The sequence below is a fragment of the Salvelinus alpinus genome, chromosome 22 (genome assembly GCF_045679555.1).
Source record: "Salvelinus alpinus chromosome 22, SLU_Salpinus.1, whole genome shotgun sequence".
In the NCBI taxonomy this organism is placed as follows: Eukaryota; Metazoa; Chordata; class Actinopteri; order Salmoniformes; family Salmonidae; genus Salvelinus; species Salvelinus alpinus.
The window spans coordinates 8,268,548-8,287,061 of record NC_092107.1 but is presented as its reverse complement, the minus strand read 5'-3'; the positions used below and the strand labels follow the sequence as shown (position 1 = coordinate 8,287,061).

At 45.5% G+C, this 18,514-nt stretch overlaps 1 protein-coding gene and 1 pseudogene across 1 annotated transcript; one reads left to right on the top strand and one right to left on the bottom strand.

The window, feature by feature from the left end:
• Positions 1–18,514, bottom strand: part of LOC139548692 (intraflagellar transport protein 80 homolog) — a 113,469-nt pseudogene that overhangs the window by 5,263 nt on the left and 89,692 nt on the right.
• Positions 1,300–2,451, top strand: LOC139548918 (uncharacterized membrane protein C3orf80 homolog). The gene has a single exon (XM_071358873.1). It carries the CDS (start codon positions 1,567–1,569, stop codon positions 2,215–2,217), a length of 651 nt encoding a protein of 216 aa, XP_071214974.1. The 5' UTR covers positions 1,300–1,566; the 3' UTR covers positions 2,218–2,451.

Sequence of the window (18,514 nt, the reverse complement as noted above, 5' to 3'; positions counted from 1 at the left end):
CTCTACTGAATAAAACTCTACAATCCTGTACCATACCGTACTGGACTGTGCTCTACTGTAGTGAACTGTGCCGTACTGTACTGTGATGTTCAAACTTGTGAAACATAGCCTAGACATCTATGACTAGTTCACTGTAGGGATGGTGCCAGGTTTCCTCCAGATGTGACGCTTGGCATTCAGGCCAAAAAGTTCAATCTTGGTTTCATCAGACCAGAGAATTTTGTTTTTCATGGTCCAAGAGTCCTTTCTGTGCCTTTTGGCAAACTACAAGCAGGCTGTCATGTGCCTTTTACTGAGGAGTGGCTTCCGTCTGGCCACTCTACCATAAAGGCTTGATTGGTGGAGTGCTGCAGAGATGGTTGTCCTTCTGTGATGTTCTCCCATCTCCACAGAGGAACTCTGGAGCTCTGTCAGAGTGACCATTGGGTTCTTGGTCACCTCCCTGACCCAAGGCCCTTCTCTCCTGATTGCTCAGTTTGGCCGGGCAGCCAGCTCTAGGAAGAGACTTGGTGTTTCCAAACTTCTTCCATTTAAGAATGATGGAGCCCACTGTGTTCTTGGGGACCTTCAATGTTGCAGACATTTTGTGGAACCCTTCCCCAGACCTGTGCCTCGACACAATCCTGTCTCAGAGCTCTACAGACAATTCTTTCGACCTCATGGCTTGTTTTTTGCTCTGACATGCACGGTCAACAGTGGGACCTTATATAGACAGGTGTGTGCCTTTCCAAATCATGTCCAATCAATTGAATTTACCACAGGTGGACTCCAATTATGTTGTAGACACATCTCAAGGATAATCAATGGAAACAGGATGCACCTGAGCTCAATTTCGAATCTCATAACAAAGGATCTGAATTCTTATGTAAATAAGGTATTTGTTATTTTATTTTTAATAAAATTGCAAAAATGTCTACAAACCTGTTTTCATTATGGGGTATTGTGTGTAGATTAATGAGGGGGGAAATCAATTTAAGAATAAGGCTGTAAAGTAACAAAATGTGGAAAAAGTCAGGGGTCTGAAAACTTTCCGAATGCATTTTATGTGCAGTTGAAATGTGTCCATAGAATTTACTGCTGCTAATGTTGTATTTTCAACATGTGGAACATACATATTTTTTTACATTTGGAAAATACCAAAAATACGTATTTTCACTTTTGTTTCAGCACTTAAAATGCACTGGATTTCAACATCCCCAAAATACTTATTTAACGTCTAGAAAATACATATTTCCGACAACCGGAAAATACGTATTTTCACCTTTCACTCAGCACCTAGAATGCACCTGACTTCAACTGAAAATACGTCATTTTGCTTACTGGGGTTCTTGTCCCGCGCACTCACACCCTGTAGAAGAGGGTACTCGTCTCACTCGCAGAACCGGAGGAGCTGGTGGCTATATTATTCTGCAGTAGCTGTCTCCGGAGAGCGAATGAAGGAAGAGGATTGGAACAAACAGGCAGCAGACATAGTAGCTAAAACTGCTGTGGACTCTTTCTCACCAAAAGAGGAACCAGACGGCAGGCACGCACAGGTCTATCCTAACCGGACGAACCGACTAGTAAATGGACATAATGTTTAATCTATCCACCGGCAGCAGAACGTGCATATACAGCATCACCTTTCTATCCGCGGTCGTGATTTCCTCCTGCCACGCGCTCCGCCGCTGTGGGGACGTCCAGTGCGTTGAGGGCCAGCAGTGCTGCCCCCCTACTGTTACCGGCAACGGTAGCGCGAGTTCCATGGTGCGCTGCTGCAAGCTCCCGCTGCATATATTCTTCGACAACGTGGGCTGGGTGACGCGCAAACTATCGGGCATCCTGATCCTGCTGCTCCTTTTCGCAATGGGCTACTTCATCCAGCGCATTATCTGCCCGCGGCCGCGCCGACACCCCCACCCCGAACACCCCGAGGAGCCCTCTCTCTTCCACGGACACGTCACCGCGTCCCAGGACTCCCTACTGGACCGGTACCCCGAATACAGTTTTGGGGACTTCACCTCGCCAGTGCTGCTACCCGCATATGACGAGGTGAAGTACCTGCCGACCTACGAAGAGACCATGCAGGAGGTGCACAGAGACCAGTCGGATGATAATTTACTGGTCCGTTCGGAGGAGCCTGCTGCGGACCGAGGGACGCGGGGAGGACCGATACCCAGAGAAGAGGGACAGGACACTTCAGGATACAACACACGCGCGTCACGGAATTCTGTCTGACTAAATGTGATGGACTATCCAATTTCAGAATTGTTATTTTATTATGAACTAAAGGAGAGACTTACAGGCTATAACTCAAGTGCAATTACAATCTGTTGCAATGAATGTTGAAAATAATATGAACTGGCAATTTGGTCAATGACGTTTTATATGATTGGGCGGATGATTCCCCTTTTGTATGCAAATTAAGACTTGGTATGAGAAAAGGAGACAATAAAAGAGATATGGCTGCTATAATTGGCGCTCTTTTGTGTATTGACAGGCAGCTAATTTGGCGCCGGTACAATCACATTACGTTTTGCCTAACGGTTCAATTTCTAAAGGCACCGTGAGACAGTTGGCTTTCTCCATATTTTTCTTTTATGAGATGAACAGGCTGAGAATGAGTTTTTGAGTCTGCTGGGCCTGAAAGACGTCTATTCATTCTTATATCTATATCCTAGAAATCATGTCATATAATAGTATTTGTCGTTTTTCACACATGTACAACTGTGTATTAATATGCATGCGAGAATTGGAAATGTTTTTTCTTTTCTTCATATCACAACTCTCCCCGAGACACCCCACTCAGAGATTCACAGGCTGGGTCTATGAGAATCAACTAGTGCTGTGCAGTTTTCAGTAGCCTAGCGGGGATTCAAAAGTAATAGAATAGTCACACCATGAAATGAATACAAATACTCTCTCCAACACATCTACATAAGCTATGCCTGACATTTTGTTACATCAGAAAGGTATTTTATCCAATGTGTCAGAGAGCTCAGCTCATACATACTGCATCATGAATACTATCCTCCCTCCTCAATGAGAGATGATGATGATCCTAAATACTGATCCAAGGTCTAGTTACCATGTGAGTGAGCAAACCACCTCTGATCATTTATCTTTGATGTAGTGACCATAGTTGAATGACAAAACATTCACCATCATCAGCATTAGAGCACTTGAATACAGACATGCCTTGCATGGAAAAAGGCAGGAAGATGACTGATAGACAATACAGACAGTCATAAAGACAGAAGTATAGAATAGACAGCAGTAAATAAAGAGCTAAGCTGGCAGACATAAAGCTGGAGCTGCAGACTGAGATAGCCGGAATACAGGAGAGATCAGTGAACAGAGATTACACCCTTGTCTGTTTATTGATTGATCTGTCATACTTACCTGTGTCTGTCTGTCTGTTGCTGGCAGACAGCAGACCAGTTAGCAGGCAGGTACATTTCAATATCTTAATGCTCAATTCTAAATCGATCTGTAGCCCAGGAACCAGAAATAATATACAGTTGAAGTCGGAAGTTTATATACACTTACGTTGGAGTCATTAAAACTCATTTTTCAACCACTCCACAAATTTCTTGTTAACAAACTATAGTTTTGGTAAGTCGGTTAGGACATCTACTTTGTGCATGACAAGTCATTTTCCCAACAATTGTTTACAGACAGATTTCACGTATAATTCACTGTATCACAATTCCAGTGGGTCAGAAGTTTACATACATTAAGTTGACTGTGCCTTTAAACAGTTTGGAAAATTCCAGAAAATGATGTCATGGCTTTAGAAGCTTCTGATAGGCTAATTTACATAATTTGAGTCAATTGGAGGTGTACCTGTGGATGTATTTCAAGGCCAACCTTCAAACTCAGTGCCTCTTTGCTTGACATCATGGGAAAATCAAAAGAAATCAACCAAGACCTCAGAAAAACAATTGCAGACTTCCACAAGTCTGGTTCATCCTTGGGAGCAATTTCCAAACGCCTGAAGGTAACACGTTCATCTGTACAAACAATAGTAAGCAAGTATAAACACCATGGGACCACGTAGCTGTCATACCACTCAGGAAGGAGACGTGTTCTCCTTCTCCTAGAGATTAACGTACTTTGGTGCGAAAAGTGCAAATCAATCCCAGAACAACAGCAAAGGACCTTGTGAAGATGTTGGAGGAAACAGGTACAAAAGTATCTACAGTGGGGAGAACAAGTATTTGATACACTGACAATTTTGCAGGTTTTCCTACTTACAAAGCATGTAGAGGTCTGTAATTTTTATCATAGGTACACTTCAACTGTGAGAGAAGGAATCTAAAACAAAAATCCAGAAAATCACATTGTATGATTTTTAAGTAATTAATTTGCATTTTATTGCATGACATAAGTATTTGATACATCAGAAAAGCAGAACTGAATATTTGGTACAGAAACCTTAGTTTGCAATTACAGAGATCATACGTTTCCTGTAGTTCTTGACCAGGTTTGCACACACTGCAGCAGGGATTTTGGCCCACTCCTCCATACAGACCTTCTCCAGATCCTTCAGGTTTCGGGGCTGTCGCTGGGCAATACGGACTTTCGGCTCCCTCCAAAGATTTTCTATTGGGTTCAGGTCTGGAGACTGGCTAGGCCACTCCAGGACCTTGAGATGCTTCTTACGGAGCCACTCCTTAGTTGCCCTGGCTGTGTGTTTCGGGTCGTTGTCATGCTGGAAGACCCAGCCACGACCCATCTTCAATGCTCTTACTGAGGGAAGGAGGTTGTTGGTCAAGATCTCGCGATACATGGCCCCATCCATCCTCCCCTCAATACGGTGCAGTCGTCCTGTCCCCTTTGCAGAAAAGCATCCCCAAAGAATGATGTTTCCACCTCCATGCTTCACGGTTGGGATGGTGTTCTTGGGGTTGTATTCATCCTTCTATTCCTCCAAACACGGCGAGTGGAGTTTAGAGCAAAAAGCTCTATTTTTGTCTCATCAGACCACATGACCTTCTCCCATTCCTCCTCTGGATCATCCAGATGGTCATTGGCAAACTTCAGACGGGCCTGGACATGCGCTGGCTTGAGCAGGGGGACCTTGCGTGCGCTGCAGGATTTTAATCCATGACGGCGTAGTGTGTTACTAATGGTTTTCTTTGAGACTGTGGTCCCAGCTCTCTTCAGGTCATTGACCAGGTCCTGCCGTGTAGTTCTGGGCTGATCCCTCACATTCCTCATGATCATTGATGCCCCACGAGGTGAGATCTTGCATGGAGCCCCAGACCGAGGGTGATTGACCGTCATCTTGAACTTCTTCCATTTTCTAATAATTGTGCCAACAGTTGTTGCCTTCTCACCAAGCTGCTTGGCTATTGTCCTGTAGCCCATCCCAGCCTTGTACAGGTCTACAATTTATCCCTGATGTCCTTACACAGCTCTCTGGTCTTGGCCATTGTGGAGAGGTTGGAGTCTGTTTGATTGAGTGTGTGGACAGGTGTCTTTTATACAGGTAACGAGTTCAAACAGGTGCAGTTAATACAGGTAATGAGTGGAGAACAGGAGGGCTTCTTAAAGAAAAACTAACAGGTCTGTGAGAGCCGGAATTCTTACTGGTTGGTAGGTGATCAAATACTTATGTCATGCAATAAAATGCAAATTAATTACTTAAAAATCATACAATGTGATTTTCTGGATTTTTGTTTTAGATTCCGTCTCTCACAGTTGAAGTGTACCTATGATAAAAATTACAGACCTCTACATGCTTTGTAAGTAGGAAAACCTGCAAAATCGGCAGTGTATCAAATACTTGTTCTCCCCACTGTATATCCAAAGTAAAACGAGTCCTATATCAACATAACCTGAAAAGCCGCTCAGCAAGGAAGAAGCCACTGCTCCAAAACCGCCATAAAAAAGCCAGACTAGGGTTTGCAACTGCACATGGGGACAAACATCGTACTTTTTTGAGAAATGTTCTCTGGTCTGATGAAACAAAAATAGAACTGTTTGTCCATAATGACCATCGTTATGTTTGGAGGAAAAAGGGGAATGCTTGCAAGCCGAAGAACACCATCCCAACCGTGAAGCACGGGGTTGGCAGCATCATGTTGTGGGGGTGCTTTGCTGCAGGAGGGGCTGGTGCACTTCACAAAATAGATGGCATCATGAGGGGGGACAATTGTGTATATATTGAAGCAACATCTCAAGACATCAGTCAGGAAGTTAAAGCTTGGTCGCAAATGGGTCTTCCAAATGGACAATGACCCCAAGCATACTTCCAAAGTTGTGGCAAAATGGCTTAAGGATAACAAAGTCAAGGTATTGGAGTGGCCATCACAAAGCCCTGACCTAAATCCCATAGAAGATTTGTGGGCAGAACTGAAAAAGCATGTGCGCGCAAGGAGGCCGAAAAAACCTGACTCAGTTACACCAGCTCTGTCAGGAGGAATGGGCCAAAATTCACCCAACTTATTGTGGGAAGCTTGTGGAAGGCTACCCAAAACGTTTGACCCAAGTTAAACAATTTAAAGTTAATGCTACCAAATACTGATTGAGTGCATGTAAACTTCTGACCAACTGAGAATGTGATGAAAGAAATAAAAGCTGAAATAAATCATTATCTCTACTATTATTCTGACATTTCACATTCTTAAAATAAAGTGGTGATCCTAACTGACCTAAGACAGGGAATTTTTGCTAGGATTATTTGTCAAGAATTGTGAAAAACTGAGTTTACACGTATTTGGCTAAGGTGTATGTAAACTTCCGACTTCAACTGTAGCTATGTCCAGCTAAGCTTATGATAGACTAGGTGGCATTTTTGGCCATACTTTTTAAACCTTACCTATCCACTCTTCTCAGATCTACACAGAAAATGACACAGGGAGTAGGGTTCTATTTGGAATTGGGCAATAGATTTCTACATTTACAAACTACTCCTCTGTGCACAACCTAGGGTACAGCCACATCCTCTCCACAGTAGGCTGGGCGAGAAAAGTCATCATTAATCTTTCTGTGGAACAGTGGACCGTTGAGATGAACCAACTCTCCAAGAACTGGTTTATCTGAAGTGCATAAGAGTGGATAAGCAATGAGAAACTAAAGGATACTCATTAGGAGTTTGAGTTACAGGAGTGATGTCAGATAAATACTGTATGTGCTTTAGCCAGGCTTCCTAGTCTCAATGATACCATCATCTTCAATAGGGATTCTGACCATGGCCGTTATGGATCACGATAATGGGAAAGCTAGTCTGTCTGACTGGAGGGTAATCCTATACCGTCCAGCCAGGGCCGGCCTGTTGTGATGGACACTGATGGATTTCCTCCACAGAGGATATTGGTGGATAAGAGGAGTTTACACAAAAAAGCATTCAATCCACTGATGGATGAATGGAGGGAATGAGACAAGATGCAAACACATTACACATCACAGTACGTTTTAGTGACAGAATACAGATATGGTATTACTGGAATTTGTGATTTAACAGTAGAGATCACATTTTTGCATCTTTGGCTCTGAGGCTCTCTCTCTCACTCTCTCTCTCTGCAGTGGAGACAGCCTCTACAAGTTCTCTGCACTCAGGCTGTGAGTTCAGGGGGCTAGGGCACGCTCCAATCCTCTAGAATCCCCAGCATGAATGTTTAATCACATGGAGTAAATCTCTGCTATTCTGCACATTGAGGAGTCCCTCGAAGTAGATCTGAATACAATAATGAGACAGACTGCTGACATGACTTGCAGCCACCAGCATACCACCCTTCATCCCACTGCTGGCTTGCATCTGAAGCTAAGCAGGGTTGGTCCCTGGATGGGAGATCAGATGCTGCTGGAAGTGGTGTTGGAGGGCCAGTAGGAGGCACCCTTTCCTCTGGTCTAAAAAATAATAACCCAAAGCCCCAGGGCAATGATTGCCCTGTGTAGGGTGCTGTCTTACGGATGAGATGTTAAACAGGTGTTCTGACTCTCTGTGGTACCTAAAGATCCCATGGCACTTATCGTAGGAGTGTTAACCCAGGTGTCCTGGCTAAATTCCCAAGCTGGCCCCCATACCATCACAGTCACCTAATCATCCCCAGCTTACAATTGACTCACTCATCCCTCTCCCCTGTAACTATCCCCCAGGTCGTTGCTGTCAATGAGAATGTGTTCTCAGTCAACTTACCTGGGAAAATAATGTTTAAATATTTTTTGAAATAGTGTCACCAGCGCCCCTGGAGTGTTGGTTAGAGTACATTTCAATCCAAGAGTATTTTTCAATCCAAGATGGCGTAGCAGTCGGACGTGTGTTTTTGTCTTGTCCCGTGTAAATAATCGTTTTCCTCGTTTTTTCCGTTTATATTTTAATCTCACTTTCCATCTACGGACTGAATATACTCTCCTGCAACCCCCAACACCCAATGTGGTACGGATCTGCTATTTTTATACTTTAGAACCGGAACCCCCATCAGAAGCTAGCCAGCTAACTAACTACTAGCTAGTTATCAGTTAGTCACTGCTAGTGGTCTTTACCGTTAACTCGGACACCAGCCAGCCTCAGCTTGGTCAATACATGCCAGTCTGCACAGCGCGATATCAACCCAGAGAATATCGGACTGCTTTTTCTCTACCAAATCTCCAGATTACTACCGCAAGCTCTGGACCTTTACACCGGATCAGATAGCTAGCTGCAATCTGAGTGGCTACTCCTGGCTAACGTCTCTGTCCCGAAGCAAGCAACAGTTAGCCTTGAGCTAGCCTCGAGCTAGGCCAATCTCCCGGCTAGCCGAAGAGGTCCTCCGGCTAATTCTTGTGCTACAATACATATTTTGCCAATTGGCCTGGACCTTTTTTTGCCGACACAGAGCCCTGCCAATCCATCACAACTGGTCTAAATCAGCTACAAGCTAATTTAGCCACCTTCTGCACAGACACCAGCCCTGTTATTAGCCTGGATATTACTCACCAATTTACCAGCATCGGACTGTCTCTCGACAACAACGCCGGATTCCTGCCGTAATCCCTGAGCCACTACTTCTGATCCTCACAGCTAGCTTGCAGCTAGCGCAGCTAGCGCCACTGCCACGAAGCTAGCACCAGTTAGCAAACACAATTCTACAATTCACAACCTCTCTTTCACCATCGCCATCCGGCTTGGATTCTCTGTCGACACGACCACGTCTGGTCTGCAGACGTATACCCCACCCGCTGTGCCCTCAACCGGCCTCCGTCTGAGCAGACCCCCTCCGTCTGAGCAGACCACCCCCCGGGCTACTAACTTTAAACGCCGCGTGCTAGCTTAGTGGAGGCCTCCCTGCTCCATCTACGGCTGCCCCCTGGACACTATGATCACTTGGCTACATAGCTGATGCCTGATTGACTGTCCATTAATTCACGGTACTCCATTCTGTTTATTTGTGTTTTATCTGTCGGCTCTGTGCTTTAACTCAGGATCTGTGTGTAGTTAATCCGACCCTCTCTGCCTAGTCGTCGCCATTTTTACCTGTTGTTGCTGTGTTAGACTAGCACCCTGTTATTGCTGCTGTTATCTTACCTGTTGTTTTAGCTAGCTCTCCCAATCAAGACCTGCAATCACTTTATGCCTTATTGTACGTCTCTCTCAAATATCAATATGCCTTGCATACTGTTGTTCAGGCTAGTTATCATTATCATTGTTTTGGTTTGCAATGGACCCCGTAGTTCCACTCTCCGTACCTCTGATACCTCCTTTGTCCCACCCCCCACACATGCGGTGACCTCACCCATTGAGACCAGCATGTCCAGAGATACAACCTCTCTTATCATCACCCAGTGCCTGGGATTGCCTCCGCTGTACCCGTGCCCCACCATACCCCTGTCTGCACATTATGCCCAGAATCTATTCTACCACGCCCATAAATCTGCTCCTTTTATTCTTTGTCCCCAACGCTCTAGGCGACCAGTTTTGATAGCCTTTAGCCGCACCCTCATCCTACTACTCCTCTGTTCCTCGGGTGATGTGGAGGTAAACCCAGGCCCTGCATGTCCCCAGTCACCCTCATTTGTTGACTTCTGTGATCGAAAAAGCCTTGGCCTCATGCATGTCAACATCAGAAGCCTCCTCCCTAAGTTTGCCTTACTCACCGCTTTAGCACACTCTGCCAACCCTGATGTCCTTGCCGTGTCCGAATCCTGGCTTAGGAAGGCCACCAAAAATTCTGGGATTTCCATACCCAACTATAACACTTTCCGTCAAGATAGAACTGCCAAAGGGGGAGGAGTTGCAATCTACTGCAGAGATAGCCTGCAAAGTTCTGTCATACTTTCCAGGTCTATGCCCAAACAGTTCGAACTTCTAATTTAAAAAATTAATCTCTCCAGAAATAAGTCTCTCACTGTTGCCGCCTGCTACCGACCCCCCTCAGCTCCCAGCTGTGCCCTGGACACCATCTGTGAATTGATCGCTCCCCATCTAGCTTCAGAGTTTGTTCTGTTAGGTGACCTAAACTGGGATATGCTTAACACCCCGGCAGTCCTACAATCCAAGCTTGATGCCCTCAATCTCACACAAATCATCAAGGAACCCACCAGGTACAACCCTAAATCCGTAAACATGGGCACCCTAATAGACATTATCCTGACCAACCTGCCCTCCAAATACACCTCTGCTGTCTTCAATCAAGATCTCAGCGATCACTGCCTCATTGCCTGTATCCGCCACGGGTCCGCGGTCAAACGACCACCCCTCATCACTGTCAAACGCTCCCTAAAACACTTCTGCGAGCAGGCCTTTCTAATCGACCTGGCCCGGGTACCCTGGAAGGATATTGACCTCATCCCGTCAGTTGAGGATGCCTGGTCATTCTTTAAAAGTTACTTCCTCACCATATTAGACAAGCATGCTCCGTTCAAAAAATGCAGAACCAAGAACAGATATAGCCCTTGGTTCACTCCAGACCTGACTGCCCTCGACCAGCACAAAAACATCCTGTGGCGAACTGCAATAGCATCGAAGAGCCCCCGCGATATGCAACTGTTCAGGGAAGTCAGGAACCAATACACGCAGTCAGTCAGGAAAGCAAAGGCCAGCTTTTTCAAGCAGAAATTTGCATCCTGTAGCTCTAACTCCAAAAAGTTCTGGGATACTGTAAAGTCCATGGAAAACAAGAGCACCTCCTCCCAGCTGCCCACTGCACTGAGGCTAGGTAACACGGTCACCACTGATAAGTCCGTGATAATCGAAAACTTCAACAAACATTTCTCAATGGCTGGCCATGCCTTCCTCCTGGCGACTCCAACCTTGGCCAACAGCCCCGCCCCCCCCGCTGCTACTCGCCCAAGCCTCCCCAGCTTCTCCTTTACCCATATCCAGATAGCAGATGTTCTGAAAGAGCTGGAAAACCTGGACCCATACAAATCAGCTGGGCTTGACAATCTGGACCCCCTATTTCTGAAACTGTCCGCCGCCATTGTCGCACCCCCTATTACCAGCCTGTTCAACCTCTCCTTCGTATCATCTGAGATCCCCAAGGATTGGAAAGCTGCCGCGGTCATCCCCCTCTTCAAAGGGGGAGACACCCTGGACCCAAACTGTTACAGACCTATATCCATCCTGCCCTGCCTATCTAAGGTCTTCGAAAGCCAAGTCAACAAACAGATCACTGACCATCTCGAATCCCACCGTACCTTCTCCGCTGTGCAATCCGGTTTCCGAGCCGGTCACGGGTGCACCTCAGCCACGCTCAAGGTACTAAACGATATCATAACCGCCATCGATAAAAGACATTACTGTGCAGCCGTCTTCATCGACCTGGCCAAGGCTTTCGACTCTGTCAATCACCATATTCTTATCGGCAGACTCAGTAGCCTCGGTTTTTCTAATGACTGCCTTGCCTGGTTCACCAACTACTTTGCAGACAGAGTTCAGTGTGTCAAATCGGAGGGCATGTTGTCCGGTCCTCTGGCAGTCTCTATGGGGGTACCACAGGGTTCAATTCTCGGGCCGACTCTTTTCTCTGTATACATCAATGATGTTGCTCTTGCTGCGGGCGATTCCCTGATCCACCTCTACGCAGACGACACCATTCTATATACTTCCGGCCCTTCCTTGGACACTGTGCTATCTAACCTCCAAACGAGCTTCAATGCCATACAACACTCCTTCCGTGGCCTCCAACTGCTCTTAAACGCTAGTAAAACCAAATGCATGCTTTTCAACCGTTCGCTGCCTGCACCCGCACGCCCGACTAGCATCACCACCCTGGACGGTTCTGACCTAGAATATGTGGACATCTATAAGTACCTAGGTGTCTGGCTAGACTGCAAACTCTCCTTCCAGACTCATATCAAACATCTCCAATCCAAAATCAAATCAAGAATCGGCTTTCTATTCCGCAACAAAGCCTCCTTCACTCACGCCGCCAAACTTACCCTAGTAAAACTGACTATCCTACCGATCCTCGACTTCGGCGATGTCATCTACAAAATAGCTTCCAATACTCTACTCAGCAAACTGGATGCAGTTTATCACAGTGCCATTCGTTTTGTTACTAAAGCACCTTATACGACCCACCACTGCGACCTGTATGCCCTAGTCGGCTGGCCCTCGCTACATGTTCGTCGTCAGACCCACTGGCTCCAGGTCATCTACAAGGCTATGCTAGGTAAAGTGCCGCCTTATCTCAGTTCACTGGTCACGATGGCTACACCCACCCGCAGCACGCGCTCCAGCAGGTGTATCTCACTGATCATCCCTAAAGCCAAAACCTCATTTGGACGCCTTTCCTTCCAGTTCTCTGCTGCCTGCGACTGGAACGAATTGCAAAAATCTCTGAAGTTGGAGACTTTTATCTCCCTCAACAACTTTAAAAATCTGCTATCCGAGCAGCTAACCGATCGCTGCAGCTGTACATAGTCCATCTGTAAACTACCCACCCAATTTACCTACCTCACCCCCCATACTGCTTTTATTTATTTACTTTTCTGCTATTTTGCACACCAGTATCTCTTCTTGCACATGATCATCTGATGATTTATCACTCCAGTGTTAATCTGCTAAATTGTAATTATTCGATTTATTGCCTACCTCATGCCTTTTGCACACATTGTATATAGATTCTCTTTTTTTTCTACCATGTTATTGACTTGTTTATTGTTTACTCCATGTGTAACTCTGTGTTGTCTGTTCACACTGCTATGCTTTATCTTGGCCAGGTCGCAGTTGCAAATGAGAACTTGTTCTCAACTAGCCTACCTGGTTAAATAAAGGTGAAATAAAAAAATAAAAAAAATAAACATTGCTTGAGGTAAAAGTATTGTGTAGTTGTGTCTACAATCATGACAAGACACCTCATAAGTATTGAGATGTTTTGGAAACCCAGGCCATTTTTATGGGGTGTGTAACAGCCCAACCTGAGTGTGAGAAAAATAGACAATATACGGTAATTCTGTGTATCTAACAACTGATTATGCCAATGGAGCAGTTATTCAATGCATTAGTGGGGAAAACAGCAAAGAAACCAAGGCCAGATCAATGTGCATTAAGCTCCTCATAAATCCTACATTATGCCCCGTCAGGGTCTGAGCTTTGGTAGTAGCAGCATGGTTTGGATAAAGCGTATTCAATTCAGTATGTGTGTCTGTGTGTTATCTGTGTGTCTGAACATACTTGTGTAAGAGTTCAGGGAACACGTGCTTTGAGATGTGTGTATTCCGGTGTAACACATGTGAAACATGACTCCTGGCTGATACAGAGTGCTGCTCCTCTTGGGTCATAGATGACTGGAGAGCTTCCACACTACCACTGGCATCATAGCTACCCGTCCCCCTCTAACTTTACTCTAGACAAGAACGGCCTGACTGCAGTTAGCTGGGGAAAGATGGAGGGAGTTCATTCCAGCCTGCACTTAGGACAATACCTGAGTGAACAGGGATTGATAGGATACAAAAACAGAGAGAGAAAAAGAGAGGACATGAAGAGAAGGGGGTGTGAGAGAGGCTGACCTTAATGATTCAGTCTTGCTCTGTAATAGTGTATGACAAGCAGCCCTAGACTGCTCCTCTACTGAGCCCATTAGCCATCATCCTGTATCCATCAGGAACCCAGGAGCGCCGGTGTCCAGACCAGAATGACAGGGATCTATCCTGCTGCTCCTGGCTTCCATGCTGGGGCTGTGTTTGAGTGTGTGTGTTGGGAGTGGAGATCGATAGGGTGTAATGGCAAATTATGGGCTGGACCTCTGTCAGGGGAGGAAGCTGTTTCCCACCAACACAGAGAATATGCGTAAAAGCCTTATACTTAATATAAACACAAATATCTATGATTACTTTATTTATCTTTACCCCTTTTTCGTGATATCCAATTGATAGTAGTAACAGTCTTGTCCCATCGCTGCAACGCCCGTACGGACTCGGGAGAGGCGAAGGGCAAGAGCCATGCGTCCTCCGAAACACGACCCGGCCAAGCCGCACTGCTTCGTGACACACTGCTCGCTTAACCTGGAAGCCAGCCGCACCAATGTGTCGGAGGAAACACTGTACAACTGAAGTCAGCGTGCATGAGCCCGGCCGCCACAAGGAGTAGCTAGAGCGTGATGAGACAAGGACATCCCGGTCGGCCAAACCCTCCCCTAACCCGGATGACGCTGGGCCAATTGTGCACCGCCTCATGGTTCTTCCAGTCGCAGCCGGCTGCGACACAGCCTGGGATCGACCCAGGATCTGTAGTGACACCTCTAGCACTGCGATGCAGTGCCTTAGACCACTCCGTCCCTCGGGTCCCTGGTTACTAGTTAAAACTGACTGGGCTGGGGCTGACTGCATTGAATTGAAATAGCAGTTGAGGAGATAAAAATAAGTCAGAGTTGATCGATCTGATAAATATGTACGGTATTTGTTAAACGTCTACATATGTACATTCTCAGAGAATAAGGCATTTAAGTTAATTGTAAAAATATATTTTTTGTAAAAAACACAAACACCAAAATAACACTAACCATGTTTGATAAATGACCACTTGAAAATATGATGTACATTTGGTCCCTGGATGAGGTCAGAGTCGAGAGGCCAAGCTGCTCCTGACAGAGGTGATGGCAGCCTTCTCTCTCTCCTTAACCTTCGCCTGGATCTTTTCCCAGTTCACCTCCACCTGATGGGGGGGGGGGGGGGGGAGAAAGAGAGAGAGAGAAAGAGAGAAAGAGAGAGATTAGAGAAGTGGGTCAGTCTAATGGAACATAGTGTGATAGAAAGGGCACATTGCCTCTTGTAACAAAATACTGTCTAGTTTCGGAGAGAAGAAGTCTTTACTACTACAGCTGGTTAGTGTTCACTATATGACAGTCAAAAGCAATGACATATCCTAACCTGTCAGCGTACTGCATGAACCTCTTGTTGGTCTCTTTCTTGCTAAAGTCCTGCAGGATCTTGGAGTCTGTAGGCCAGCACTGTGTCCACATGGGTCTTATGTTTTACTGCCAGCTCCAATGCCCTGAGGACACATGAAGCTTTCAGTCCCATTCACAGATGCATATGTAAGTATACACAGACAGACAAACAGAAAGGCATGTCAGAGAGACAGAAATATTCAGATTCACAGGCAGACAGACATTTAGAGACAGACACACACCCCCACACCTGTCCCAGTTGTAGAGGTTGATGTGGACCTGTATGGCTTGGTAGACCAGGCCAGCCTGTAGCAGAGTGGACAGTAACATGTGGGCCACTAAAGATTCCTTAGATGGCAGATCCTTGATAGAGTTAATATACTGCACCTTATCCACTTGGAGAGAGAAATAGATTGATGGAGGGTCTTACCTCTCCAATGGCAGCGTAGGCCACCTCCACTGTCGTCATCTCCCTATTGGCCATTGCCATGCCAGCGAGACACGCCCACAGCAACTGGTCCTATAGAAACAGAGACAGACATTAAGCAAATAGGAAATGAAATTTGCCATGCACACATTGTCTTAGCATAAATAAACACACACACCACGTACGCACACATACACACACACGCACGCACGCACTCACGCCCGCACGCACAAACAAACACACACACCCACACATGATAGGGAGCAGGCATGAGTGCCAGGGGACAGGGAGCCGGGGTATAGGGGTATTTGTCAGGGGGTGGAACTGCTGCTCAGCCTGACAGGCTGGTGGTGGCGCCGGGGCGTAGCGCGTGGCCCAGCCCTGACCACAAGGCCCTGCACAGGGGGGCTAGCTTAGCCCTGCTCGCCTGGGTCATTAAAGGGACGGGGCACTGAGAGAGAGGAGGGCTGTGTGTTATTAGAGGGATGGGAGGTCCATTACACTGGCGTCTCTACAGGGACACTCTTCCCATTACCAGTCTGCTCATCCTTACAACACAGGCCTCGTTAGTGTCACTCTGCAGGGCACACACACTCACACACACCCTGTAATCTGACTTCCGTGTGTGTGATTCTGATATCATACTCATTCGGGACACGCAGACGTACTTAGACAAACATGCAGGCACACACGCACACAGACATAACGCCACTCCCATTCACTCTTACAGTCACACTCAAACTACGCCACTCAACAGTATCGTTGAAAGCAAAGCCCAGAACAACATCCTCATGCATCCTGTCATCTCATCTGAATCCTTCATTAAGACAAACAACATTGGCCATAAAACTGTGAAGACAAAAACAAAATCATCCTTTGCTAAAGCCACTAAATGCTGGTCAGAGAGTCAGAGAGAGATAGGCCAGTTTCCTCCAATCAGAGGAGAGATTGTGGTGTTGGCTCACTGTTAGAGCCTGGCTGGGGACTGAGTCACACTGCTGGGCTGCCCATGTTTGTGTGACTGTGTACAGTATGGTTGTTTGTGTACAGGCCTATCAGCATGTGTGTGTCTATGTGTGTGTGTGCGTGCGTCTGTTACCAACAATCAGTGCCATGAAAGTATCCACAAGGGGCTAATCCTCCATACCTGGCTGACAGGACTTCCCCACAACACTCCTCCCACTCCGGGAAAAACCACACCAAACGGCCACGAAAGACCAAACCCTTACCAGAAATGAGGGGAGGAAGGAGGAGGGATGGCTATTAAAAGTGGTGACGCTCCTTCTTCCATACAGTGCATTCAGGAAGTATTCACACCCCTTGACTTTTTCCACATTTTCTTGTGTTACAGCCTGAATTTAAAATGGATTAAATTGAGACTGTGTGTCACTGGCCTACACACAATACCCCATCATGTCAAAGTGTAATTATGTACAAATTAATAAAAAATGTAAAGCTGAAATGTCTTTACCCAATAAGTATTCAACCCTTTTGTTATGGCAAATCTAAATAAGTTCTGGAGTAAAAATGTGCTTAACAAGTCACAATGAGTTGCATGGACTCACTTTGTGTGCAATAATAGTGTTTAACATGATTTTTGAATGATTACCTCATCTCTGTACCCCACACATACAATTATCTGTAAGGTCCCTCAGGTCGAGTACCGAATTTAAAACAAAGATTCAACCACAAAGACCAGGGATGTTTTCCAAAGAAGGGCACCTATTAAAAATACATTTAAAAAAGCAGACATTGAATATCCCTTTGAGCATGGTGAAGTTATTAATTACACTTTGGATGGTGTATCAATACACCCAGTCACTACAAAGATACAGGTATCCTTCTTAACAGTTGCCGGAGAGGAAGGAAACCGCTCAGGGATTTCACCATGAGGCCAATGGTGACTTTAAAACAGTTACAGAGTTTAATGGCTGTGATAGGAGAAAACTGAGGATGGATCAACAACATTGTTGTTACTCCACAATACTAATCTAAATGACAGAGTGAAAAGAAGGAAGTATGTACAGAATATGCAAAACATGCATCCTGTTTTCAACAAGGTACTAAAGTAAAACAACAAAAAATGTGGCAAAGAAATTAACTTTACGTCCTGAATACAAAGTGTTGTTTGGGGAAATGTCAACACAACACATCGCTGAGTACCACTCCTCATATTTTTAAGCATGGTGGTGGCTGCATCATGTTATGGGTATGCTAGTCATCGGCAAGGACTAGGGTGTTTTTTTTAGGATAAAAATAAACAATAGAGCTAAGCACAGGCAATATCCTAGTGGAAAACCTGCTTCAGTCTGCTTTCCAAAAGACACTTGGAGACAAATTCCCCTTTCAGCAGGACAATAACCTAAAACACAAGGCCAAATATACAATGGAGTTGCTTACCAAGACGAAACAATGTTCCTGAGTGGCCTAGTTACAGTTTTGACCTAAATTGGCTTGAAAATCTATGGCAACACTTGAAAATGGCTGTTTAGCAGTGATCAACAACCAACTTGAAGAATAAAAAAAATAACATTTGAAAATATTGTACTATCCAGGTGTGCAAAGCTCTAAGAACTTATCCAGAAAGACTCACAGCTGTAATCGCTGCCAAAGGTGATTCTAACATGTATTGACTCAGAGGTGTGAATACATTGTCAATCAATTAGCTTTTTTTTGCTCATTAGGCCAGACAAAGTTGAATTACAGAATGACTACATCGCTCGCGTCGCGTGCGCGAGCGTTGCAAAATAAATGTAGAAATATATATTATTCAATTATTGCACCCACA

Excerpts from the sequence above, each read along its gene's own strand:
- LOC139548918 (XM_071358873.1), top strand. The coding sequence starts at position 1,567 with ATGGACATAATGTTTAATCTATCCACCGGCAGCAGAACGTGCATATAC.